Source organism: Entamoeba dispar, genomic scaffold, assembly GCF_000209125.1.
Source record: "Entamoeba dispar SAW760 scf_1105229460293 genomic scaffold, whole genome shotgun sequence".
Lineage (NCBI taxonomy): Eukaryota > Evosea > Mastigamoebida > Endamoebidae > Entamoeba > Entamoeba dispar.
The window spans coordinates 4,821-15,311 of NW_001854120.1; the positions used below are offsets into that span (position 1 = coordinate 4,821).

At 25.0% G+C, this 10,491-nt stretch overlaps 6 protein-coding genes across 6 annotated transcripts, besides 15 other annotated features; 3 read left to right on the forward strand and 3 right to left on the reverse strand.

Annotated features, from left to right (window-relative positions):
- The first annotated feature begins 280 nt into the window (after positions 1 to 280).
- Positions 281 to 362: a microsatellite.
- Positions 363 to 394: 32 nt separating this feature from the next.
- EDI_034000 (uncharacterized protein) lies at positions 395 to 1,107 on the forward strand (the record flags this gene model as incomplete). The annotated part of the gene is made up of 2 exons (XM_001737058.1): positions 395 to 782; positions 842 to 1,107. The coding sequence occupies 2 exons, from the start codon at positions 395 to 397 to the stop codon at positions 1,105 to 1,107; spliced, it is 654 nt and encodes a 217-aa protein (XP_001737110.1).
- A 355-nt stretch (positions 1,108 to 1,462) lies between these two features.
- Positions 1,463 to 1,550: a microsatellite.
- Positions 1,551 to 1,585: 35 nt separating this feature from the next.
- Positions 1,586 to 1,819: a sequence feature (AT_rich).
- A 259-nt stretch (positions 1,820 to 2,078) lies between these two features.
- Positions 2,079 to 2,127: a sequence feature (AT_rich).
- A 131-nt stretch (positions 2,128 to 2,258) lies between these two features.
- Positions 2,259 to 2,306: a microsatellite.
- A 547-nt stretch (positions 2,307 to 2,853) lies between these two features.
- Positions 2,854 to 2,913: a sequence feature (AT_rich).
- Positions 2,914 to 3,066: 153 nt separating this feature from the next.
- Positions 3,067 to 3,151: a sequence feature (AT_rich).
- A 22-nt stretch (positions 3,152 to 3,173) lies between these two features.
- On the reverse strand, positions 3,174 to 4,754 carry EDI_034010 (pumilio, putative; the record flags this gene model as incomplete). Its single annotated transcript, XM_001737059.1, has 1 exon — positions 3,174 to 4,754. The coding sequence occupies one exon, from the start codon at positions 4,752 to 4,754 to the stop codon at positions 3,174 to 3,176; it is 1,581 nt and encodes a 526-aa protein (XP_001737111.1).
- Positions 4,246 to 4,418: a microsatellite.
- Positions 4,755 to 4,766: 12 nt separating the features above from the next.
- Positions 4,767 to 4,931: a microsatellite.
- Positions 4,806 to 4,981: a microsatellite.
- Positions 4,982 to 5,142: 161 nt separating this feature from the next.
- On the reverse strand, positions 5,143 to 5,928 carry EDI_034020 (GTPase_rho, putative; the record flags this gene model as incomplete). The annotated part of the gene is made up of 2 exons (XM_001737060.1): positions 5,143 to 5,301; positions 5,437 to 5,928. The coding sequence occupies 2 exons, from the start codon at positions 5,926 to 5,928 to the stop codon at positions 5,143 to 5,145; spliced, it is 651 nt and encodes a 216-aa protein (XP_001737112.1).
- Positions 5,929 to 5,962: 34 nt separating this feature from the next.
- Positions 5,963 to 6,148: a microsatellite.
- Positions 6,149 to 6,190: 42 nt separating this feature from the next.
- Positions 6,191 to 6,222: a sequence feature (AT_rich).
- Positions 6,223 to 6,361: 139 nt separating this feature from the next.
- Positions 6,362 to 6,493: a sequence feature (AT_rich).
- Positions 6,494 to 6,497: 4 nt separating this feature from the next.
- Positions 6,498 to 7,394, forward strand: EDI_034030 (uncharacterized protein; the record flags this gene model as incomplete). The annotated part of the gene is made up of 1 exon (XM_001737061.1): positions 6,498 to 7,394. The coding sequence occupies one exon, from the start codon at positions 6,498 to 6,500 to the stop codon at positions 7,392 to 7,394; it is 897 nt and encodes a 298-aa protein (XP_001737113.1).
- Positions 7,395 to 7,793: 399 nt separating this feature from the next.
- Positions 7,794 to 8,586, forward strand: EDI_034040 (maf protein, putative; the record flags this gene model as incomplete). Its single annotated transcript, XM_001737062.1, has 2 exons — positions 7,794 to 8,102; positions 8,260 to 8,586. 2 exons carry the CDS (start codon positions 7,794 to 7,796, stop codon positions 8,584 to 8,586), a joined length of 636 nt encoding a protein of 211 aa, XP_001737114.1.
- Positions 8,581 to 8,670: a sequence feature (AT_rich).
- Positions 8,671 to 8,673: 3 nt separating this feature from the next.
- On the reverse strand, positions 8,674 to 10,266 carry EDI_034050 (uncharacterized protein; the record flags this gene model as incomplete). The annotated part of the gene is made up of 1 exon (XM_001737063.1): positions 8,674 to 10,266. One exon carries the CDS (start codon positions 10,264 to 10,266, stop codon positions 8,674 to 8,676), a length of 1,593 nt encoding a protein of 530 aa, XP_001737115.1.
- A 163-nt stretch (positions 10,267 to 10,429) lies between these two features.
- Positions 10,430 to 10,457: a sequence feature (AT_rich).
- Between the last annotated feature and the right edge of the window lie 34 nt (positions 10,458 to 10,491).

Consider the following 10,491-nt stretch of genomic DNA (forward strand, 5'->3'; position numbering starts at 1 on the left):
AAAAACACACATTTTTACTTCAATATTTTAGTGTTTTATATAAGTACAATTATGTCTCAAAAGAAAATGATACTAATAATTATAACAAAAATTATTACACTTAATTTACCTCATTTTATAAGTATCGTTTTTATTTCAAATTCAATATAATTTAATAACTGAAAGAAATAGGATAAAAAAGTGTGAAATGTTGGATAAATAATATGCATTATTGTAATAAAAAGAATAAGAATAGCAAAAATATATTAAATAAAGAAGTATTTCAAAAAATGTTTTGTTTAAAAAAAAAGGAAAAAAGAAAAAAGATACAAACAATTAAAATAGTAAAAAGATAATAACAAATACTAAAAAGAACTAAAAAACTAACACTCAAAATACAATCAATTTAAACACTATGAACAATAATTCAAATCAACCAATGAACACATCACCTCAAACGATGGACAATCAATACCAACAACAGTATCAACAATACCCTCAATACCAAAATCAACAAATATTTCAACAAGTCCCTAATCCAATGTCAACTCAACCAAATGGACAATTTTATGAACAACAACCATCTGTTCTTAATCCACAACAAGCACCACAACAAATAGATATGGTTTATATTAAAAATCTTATTGAGCAATATTTACAATATTATTACACATATCAACAAATTATTTTCGAACTAGAAAAAAAAGGTATTTCAAAAGATGCTACCACTGTTGTATTACAAGCTCTTATTTCTCAAAACAAAGACTACTTTACAGCTTATGAAATTCGTGTGAATTTAAACGGTTTGTTTGATTTTCTTAAAATATAGTAAATTTATAGTGAGTTTTATTAATAAATATAGACCAAATCGATAGATTCAATAAATTCATTAGAAGGTATTTCCAAGTCTCAGCTCAACAACAGGTCATCCAACAACAACCCCAACAACAAATCTTAACTCAACCTCAACAACAAATTTTAACTCAACCTCAACCCCCACAAGTCTTACAACAAGGACAACAACAAATTCAACAAACTGGATTACAACTTGGTTCTTCCGATATGTCAGGAGAATTTGCTAATAGTTTTATTTCATCTTTCCAAGGAGACCAATCAATGGGGATGTAATTGAAAGTTTTTTAACACAGCCTCATTCTATTATTGTGTTCTCAATAGGTTTAACTCATAAAACTCTTTAATTGATGACCATTATGACTCAATTACCAAAAGAATTTTAACTTGGCCAAGAGTCCACAACTCCCAATTATTTGTGTTTTATTAATTAGTATCATTGAATATTATAAAGAAAAGAATTTATATTGTTTTTTTTTAAGATTATTAGTTTTGGAGAAACCGTCGCATAGTAGTTTTCAACAAAAGCAAATGTTAAATACTTCTTTGATATAAATTATTATAACCGTTTAATGTTTTATTCAATAAACACTATAACATGTAACAGTCTAATTATTGTTTTGGTATCTTATTTATTTTTACTTAACTATTTAATTATTATAATTTTTATATCTTTTTTTCTCTCCAATTCTATTTTATATTAAGTTGTACTGTTATTTAAAATTGTTAATTATTAAAAACCTTTCACATTTTGTTTATTTTATCTAATATTTATGATAATACAATTATTTTATTTTAATAATAATTTTGTTAGTGTAAATATAATTATTTAGATTTTGTATAACTATGATATTTCTAAGATAATACAACAAATAATAATTTTATCATTTAAAGGAGTATTAAAATAATTGAATTAGATTATGTTTTATCTGTTTCTTGTTATTTTAATTATTTAATTTTATTATTTATTTGTTATTATAATTAATAACTCCAAATAATTAACTTATATCTCTTTTATTCATCTTGGTAAACTTTCCTGACAATAAGTTATTAACTATTCATTATTTTTTACCTAAATTATTATATTAAGAACATTATTCCATATTTATAACTTTATTTGTTTTTATTCTATTCATTTCTATTGTTTTTATTAATATTGGTTACACTATGAATTTGAACATAACAGACTATAAAATACTTTAAGATAAATAAATGTAAATCTTTTTACAATAATAAAGTTTTGCTACTAAATTATATTTATTTTCCTATAGATTTTAAAATAATATTTTATAAAAAGTCTATTTTTTCTTAGACAGAATGTAAAGTATTTATAAAAAAGATGGTAATCATTTTGATGTTTTAAATCTAGTTTCATTGGAACATTTATTCAATCTATTTTCTAACTTTATTGTATAAAGAAATTTACTTTATTTAATTAACTAATCAATTCATTAATTTATAAATAGTAATTAATTTCTATGTAGTTATTTTACTTCAATGAATAAGTATAAATTTATTGTCAACAAAACAAAAGTAAAATAATATATATAATAGTCATATAACAAAACTATCGTATTCTTAAATAACATATTTATTAAAAACTATAATCAACAACAAAATGCCTGAAGAATTAAGATATATTCATAATAAAAAAGGTTTTATTGAATTAAATATCGAACGGAGTAATGGCACCAATTGTAGCTCTTAAAATGTGGTTGTGTTATCTCTAAATTGGCTCTTGATGAAATTAAATCAATTAATGGACACAAATGCCCATTATGTGAAACAGAAGATTAGAATTTATTCTATTAAACCCTCCTCTGGAAGAGATGGAAAAACAAATGGAACTTCATTGTAAACTTTTTGATCAAAAACAAAATAAAACAAAGTCCATTCAAAAGGAAGAAAATAAAATTGCATTAGTAACTCAACCAATTGCTAATACAATTGCTGATCAAGCAAAAGTTAATGTAAATAACCAAGATGATGATGAGATTTATAGATCTATCTTTACATCATCACAAAATTAATTAAATATAGTAAATTTACTATTGAACTATAATTTTTATTTTAATTTTTTATCTTTGTTATTACATTCTATGTTTCCAGAAACAATTAATCCAATTGGTTATTTTATTGGTCTAATTATTTTGTTTATTCTAATTCTCATGCCTCTATATCGTTCATATAAGTCTTCATCACATTCATTAAATGAACCAACAAATGAACATATTCTTTAATTTAATTCTTTTTCTTTTTAATTAATATATTTTTATAAAAAAACTATATATTATAGAAAAATAATAAAATAACAAAAAAACAAAGTAGCAAAAACATAAATTTCATAAATGAGTGTCATCAAGAGTTTCTAACAAGTTTAAGATATGTTTGGTATAAGTAACTTTCTTTAAAATGCTTAAATTGGGTTTGATGAATAATTCTACTATCTTTTCACGTTCTAAACTATCAATTGCTTCAATAATTTTTTGAACAACATAATTAGCGAATTGGTCTTGCATCATTTGTAAAATTCCATTATTTTGGTAAATTTCTTCTAAAATTTGTTGACGTTCATTTGGTGTAGCAAATTTAAAACATTTTTCAATAACATTTGATGAATATTTTCCCATAGACAAACGAACAATATTTCCTTTAATTTGTTGTAAGATATTATGACGATCATTTGGATATCCTCGTTCAAGTACATTTTGAACAACATAATTTCCATATTGATCTTCAGTTAAATCAAGTGAATGTGGTTCAATGACTTGTAATAATTCAGTTACACAATCATAATCAACACTTTCTATTACTCGTTGAACAACTCTACATCCATATGGATGTTTACAACATTCTAAAACAATTCCTTGAAGTGCGTTAACAATATCCATAACCATTTGACGATCTCCTTTTTCAACACATTTTTGAATAACATGATTTCCATTTTGATCTTCAATACATCTTACTAAGGATTTCCTTAATTCTTCAAACAATAATCTTCTATCTTTTACTGATGCATATTCAACAGCCTTTTGAACAACACGACATCCATACATATGTAATGTAAGTCTTAATACATTCCCTTTCATTTTTTGTGGAACAATATGACGTGATTCTGGAATAAATTCTAGTGCTTTTTGTATCACATAATTAGCAAATAAATCAGATGATAACTCTACAATATGATCTTGAAGTGCTCTCCATATTTTTTGTCGTTCAGTTTCATTTCCTTTTTCAATACTTTGTTGAACTGTTCTACTTCCGTTATGTTCTTTACTCATTGAAACATAATCAAGAGCAACATTTTCATTTATTGGATAAATGTATCCAAAGTTTATTGGATAGTTATTTCCATTGTACTGGTAATTAGGTTGATATGGTTGTTGATAACGTGAATATCTATTCATTTGACTCTCTTCTTCTTCTTCATAACTTTCACTATCCTCTTCTCCTTCTTCAGAACTTTCTTCTGTATCTTCACTATCTTCATCACTATCTTCCCCTTCTTCAGAACTTTCATTTGTATTGTCTTCATCACTATCTTCTTCACTTTCATCATCTTCTTCTTCATAACTCTCTTCATTTTCAACTCCTAATTCATTTCGAAGATTAGGACCTGACAAACCCTCTAATATTTTATCTAAATTAAATGGTGTTGTTTTAAATGCTTTCTTTAAAACAGTTTCATATCCTTTTGGAAGGTTCCAGGCAAACAATGGTTTTGGTAATCTCGGATCAGCAGGTTTTTGTTGGAAATAATACTGGTGATATTCAGGATGAGCTCTATACGCTTGTTTTTCTAAATCTTCTAAACTAATTACTTCTCCAGAACTTCCAGTTCTATCCATTTGAGGAGGTGCAGAAGTAGATCTAGACTCATTGAATAATAGCTGTTGAACAATGTCCTTTGATGTGTTGGTCATCCTCCACAACACTTTAATTATATCTTCTTTTCATTATCTTTTTTATTAATCTTTTACTATAATTTTACTTTTAATTTTATTATTTCACTTCTACCTCTTATTTTTTATTGGATATTTATTTTTGTGTTTTTCTTTTTAACTTTTATTGCGTTTTATGTTTTTTCTTTTTTTTTTATTAAATGTTTATATATTATTAATAAAATATAATTTATTTTATTATATATTATAATAAATAGGGTTTTTTCTCTTTCATTACTTGAAGAATTTTCCTTTTAAAAACAAAAATAAAATACGATTATATGACTGAAAACGAAAAACACAAATAAATCATCAAATGATAAAAAGAAATAACGAATCAAAAGGAAGCAACAACGAGTCAATATAGTACTTATTTTTTATCTTTCTTTTCTTTCTTATCCTTTTTACCGAATATTTTAGAAAACATTCCTTTTTTCTTTTCTTTAGCTTGTGGAGCTTCAGAGACAACAGCATCTAACAAACCCATTGAGACCTTTGCAGCTAATTCAAAGATTTCTTTTAATCCACTCTATAAGATTAGTATATCACTTTTATAAGAAAAGACAAATAATATAAATATAAATACTCATTGAGAAATATAGAACAAATAATACTAGTAGAACCACCATTGAAAGGTAACACTAAAAATACAAAAAAAACAAACTTGAGTAATAGCAGAACACTCACAAAATGCTTGTGCTCCTACTTCTTTTGCCATAACTTCAATAGATTCTTTTTTAACTAAATCCTTTCCTTGTTTCTTCAAGACGTCAATAGCATTTGGATTATTTCTAACATCAGATTTAGTGCCTACAATAATAATCTTAGGGTCATCCTTACCACAGTTATCTCTAATTTCTGGTACCCATTTAGTTTTAATTCTTTCAAATGAGTCTTCATCAGCAATTGAAAAACAAATCATGAAACAATCAGTATCAGCATAACTGAGTGGTCTCATTTCATCAAGGTCATCAGATCCAGAAGTATCCCAAAGATTCATTTGAACAGTTTTTTTATCTACTGAAATTGGAGCTGTATAATTATCAAATACTGTTGGTACATATGTGTCTGGGAATGAATTGGTCGTATATGTTAATAATAAACATGTTTTACCAACGTTAGTATCACCAATAACTATTACCTTGATCTCAGCCATTTCTTGTTTGAATTAAAGTTCTCACAGTTTTTCCTTAGTTCTTTTTTTAATTTACTTTACTATATTTTTTACTATTTCTCCCTTCTTATTCTTTTTTTACTTGTTGTATTTTTAATCTTTGTTGTATTTTTAGATCATTTTTACATAACCTTTTTACTCTCTCTTTCATTAAATTTACCTATTTATTTTTTTCTATTTTTAAATTTCTATTTTTACTTTTTATAAGAGGAAAATAACAATTTTTTAATCGTAGAAGATAATGAAAAAAATTATTTATGTTATTTAAATAAAAAAGTATGCTTTAGAAAGTAAGTTAGTTTAATATTCAATATTACTAAAGATTTAATCTGCACAAGGTAAATCCAATTGGGAATTGTTGTACTTTCAAACAAACAATCAATAAATTAAAAAATACTTTAACAGTTGGATTAACTAAAAAAAAACTTTAATAAATTTTTTATTCAAATGTTTTTATTCAATAATTTTAAATAACAATAATAAGAAGTCATTTTAATTAATTATTTCTATTTGAAAAACAAAAGAACTTTATTAATTAATTTAAATTCTAAATGGAATTTAAATTAGAGAATCATCCATTTCTTCATTACACAAACATTTGTGGACAAACATGTATTCAATCTAATAACTATTTATCTGCTCCTCGTTGTATATTATTTTTTACAGGAAACCCTTCATTGTTAGCATTTTATATTGATTTTTGTGAGATGTTACATGAAAAATATCCTGAAGATAGTATTCTTGTTGTTTCATTACACTCTACTCCAATGAACAATGTTTTTCCATCATGGAAAACATCTCTTTTTGAAGTAATAAAAGTTAAATTAAATTTAATTGATTGGGTATTACGAGAATTACCACCAACAACACACTTCTTATTATTAACTCATTCTCTTGGAGCATTTGTTGCTCTTCATACTTTACCTCAACGACCAGAGTTAGAGTGCCGAGTTGATCAAATTATTCATTTATTCCCTGCTATTAGAGATCTTAAACACTCAATAGATTTAACTGTTAGACTCCTTGCAAGAATTACACTTATTTACCCATTAATTTCAATGACAACATATTTACTTAAGTTACTACCTCTCTTCATTTTTACTCTTTTTATTCAAATCGTTTCAACTACTCCTCCTCACCAAGCAAAAATGATGCAACAAGATTTAAATCCTCATCACATAGCTCAAGTTGCATATTTTACTTTAGATGAAGAAGAGATTATTACTGATCATGATAAACAAACTCAAGAATGTCTTTTAAAAACTTCAAATAAAACTACTGTTGTCTTTGGCCAATTTGATAAATACACTCCTTTATGGATTCGTAATGAATTTAAAGAAAGGTATCCTGATGTCCGTGTTATAGAAACTACAATTAAACACGCATTTGTATTAGGAAAATCAAAAGAAATGTTTGATTTTTTAAAGCAAAGTAATGTTCTTCTTTAAGTGATTCATTAAAAATTATCCTCTTTTTATTTATTTTATTAAGTGCTCGATAAATTACTAATTTATTGCTTCCCTAAACTATTTTTTTAAATAAAAAACTCATTCATTTGTAAAATAAAATAAACATGACATCAATAAAACACATTTTGCATCATTTATTGTATTTGACCTTTCTTTTCAAAAAAAAACATATCGACTGAATTAGAGTCTATTTAATTCAAGTATGAAAAAGAGAAAATAAGAAGAAATAAAGAAGACAAAACAAGAAAGAAGTATTTCAAATGTCAGCAAAAATAAAAATGATGATTCAATGAGCTGAGAATAATTTTATGAAAAAAGATTAGGGTTTATTAACAATATTTAAAACAAATAAAGACAAAAGATATTTATCAAAAGTGAATGTTGTTAGAATATTTAGGTACCATCAACTCTAAAAAAATTATTCTTGCTAGTCAATCACCAAGAAGAAAGATCATTTTAGAACAAATGGGATTAAAATTTGAAATCCATGCAAGCAAATTTGAAGAAAATTTAGATAAAAAATTATTTAAAGGACCTGTTGATTATGTCAAAGCAAATGCAGAAGGAAAAACAATGGATGTTGCTTCTAGATATCCAGATGCTGATTTGATTATTGGGTGTGACACTGTTGTATTATTTAATAATGAAATTCTTGAGAAACCAAAAAATGCAGAAGATGCATCGAGAGTTTGTTATTATTCTAATTTTAAAATGATTGTAAGATCATAAAATAATCTTATTATCATTTTCAGATGATAATAAGATTTTTTTATAATCTTTAGATATCCTTTTTATTTAAAAGGGTATAAATTATTGAAAACAATGTTTTTCTAATACCTCTTAGATTCTTCATAAATTAAGTGGAAATACTCATGAAGTTATTTCTGTTGTTTGTCTTGTTTATCCAAAAATTCAAATTGATGGAAAACCATTGACTCAAATTTTTGACGAACATACTAAAGTACAATTTTGTCACATGACCGATGCTTTTATTAATAAATATATAGAATGTGGCTATTGTTATGACAAAGCTGGTGCTTATGGTATTCAAGATAATGCCGGACCCACTTTTATTTCAAGAATTGATGGATGTTATTGGAATGTCGTAGGATTCCCTTCATTTAGATTCTGTGAACATCTTATTGAAATTGTCAAAAAATATTGGAATTAATAATTTAATTAAAAACATTATTTATTTTTTAATTAATAATTTTTATAAAAATTTAAAAAATAAGAAAAATTTTATTTAAATAATGACTTAATTTGAATATTCTTTCAATAATAACATTGTTTTACGAGGAAGTGAAAGGTCAAATAAATTTGTAATATTTAAATTAATGCATGACGTGACTGATAATTCAAATAAAGATTCAGGCATTTCTATATTAAAAAGATTTGACATTCTTTCTAACTTACATTTTTTTATTTGTGACTCTTTCAGCCCATCAATCTCAAACTTAGATTTAAGTTGTGACGAAACATTTGAAAGGACAAACGAATGAAGTCGTTGGGGGATAATAATTTTACTGAGTAAAGGAATGTTATGTAAAGAAAGAAATTTTAAATTGTTGTGTTGAGATAAGTCAAGTTGTTCTAATGACTTACAATTTGTTAGTTCTATAGTTTCTAGTGTAAGTGGAAGTTTGACTGTTGAATAAAATAATGAATGAAGAATTGACAAATAAATAAGAGGTTGTTCAAATATGTTTGATACAACATAGTCAAGTGATGATATAGATATATGGGTAAGAGAAGACGGTACATTAATTTTTGTTAACTTTGAGAACCTGAATTCAATGTTTATTGAAGAAAGTGAATCACAATCGCTCAAATCAATTATGTGTGGTATTTGAGTGTGAATTTGAGGGGCATTTACCATTGGAAGTACTTGAGGGATTAGATAATCGTACATTGCTATTGCGTTTGGTTGATTGTAAAATGGGTTAAATTGGTTAATTGGGTTTGGTAGTTGATAAAGTGTTTTTAATGCTAACGATGTAATTGAACCATTTTTAATAAAACTTTTAATAGTGTTAAGACTTGAATTAGACAGCTCATCTACATAAACTTTAAATGGACTAAAGTCTATAAGAATATTTGATGGTATTGGGTCTTGAGTTAATTCAATATATTTATGAACAAAACATATAAAGTTTTTTTCATTGAGCAATAATTGGTACGCATTACAAAATTCTTTAACATTGTTAATTGTATCAATTTCTATTACTACTCGGCACTTTTTACACATTTCTTTTAAAGACAATATTAATTCATTTGAGAATTTAACGCTATTCATAGGTTTATAAGGGTTAAGATTAACAAAGTTATGAAATTTCATAACACCTACATTTTCTAAATTTTTAATAACTACAAGTTCTATTGATGGAATAGTTTGAACTGCTGAAGAAATTAGTGAAATGTCTTTAACTTGAATTTGTTGAGAAAAGATTATTAACTTTTTTAAGTTAGTGAAGTGTGTCAGTGATAATACTAACTGATGATTTGTAATAATAAGTTGAATAATTTGAGATGAATGGTTTGTTATCAAATTTTTTTCTTTTGTTTTAGATTGTTTATAATGAAATCCAGAAAGTGTTGGGCAAGTGAATGATATAAGTAACTTTTCATTAAATAAATCATAGGGGAAATTAAATATTTGGTGAAATGGAATGTATAACATTTTAATTTGTGTGAAATGATTTGCAACAAATTTATAGTCATCAACATTGTACAATTCAAGGGTTTGTTCTATAATTTGTGTGCATTTATGATTGATAATTGTAACACACTTAATCTCTTTAATTGGTAAATATTTGAAGACAATTTTAAGAAATAATTGTTCCAATTGCATTTAGAAGATACCTCAAAAATACAATCTCAGTTTTTCTTTCTTTAAATTTTTAAAATTTTCTCAAAGAAAAAATAAGAACATAAAGAATTGAATCATATTCTATTTCATTCCAAGTAAATAAAAAATGAAAATTAATTTCGATGTAGTATTTGAATCTTTGTCGTATTTTAAAATGATTTTTTTTAATTATTCTAATGTTTAGAATTTGGTTTAAGAATTTGTTTA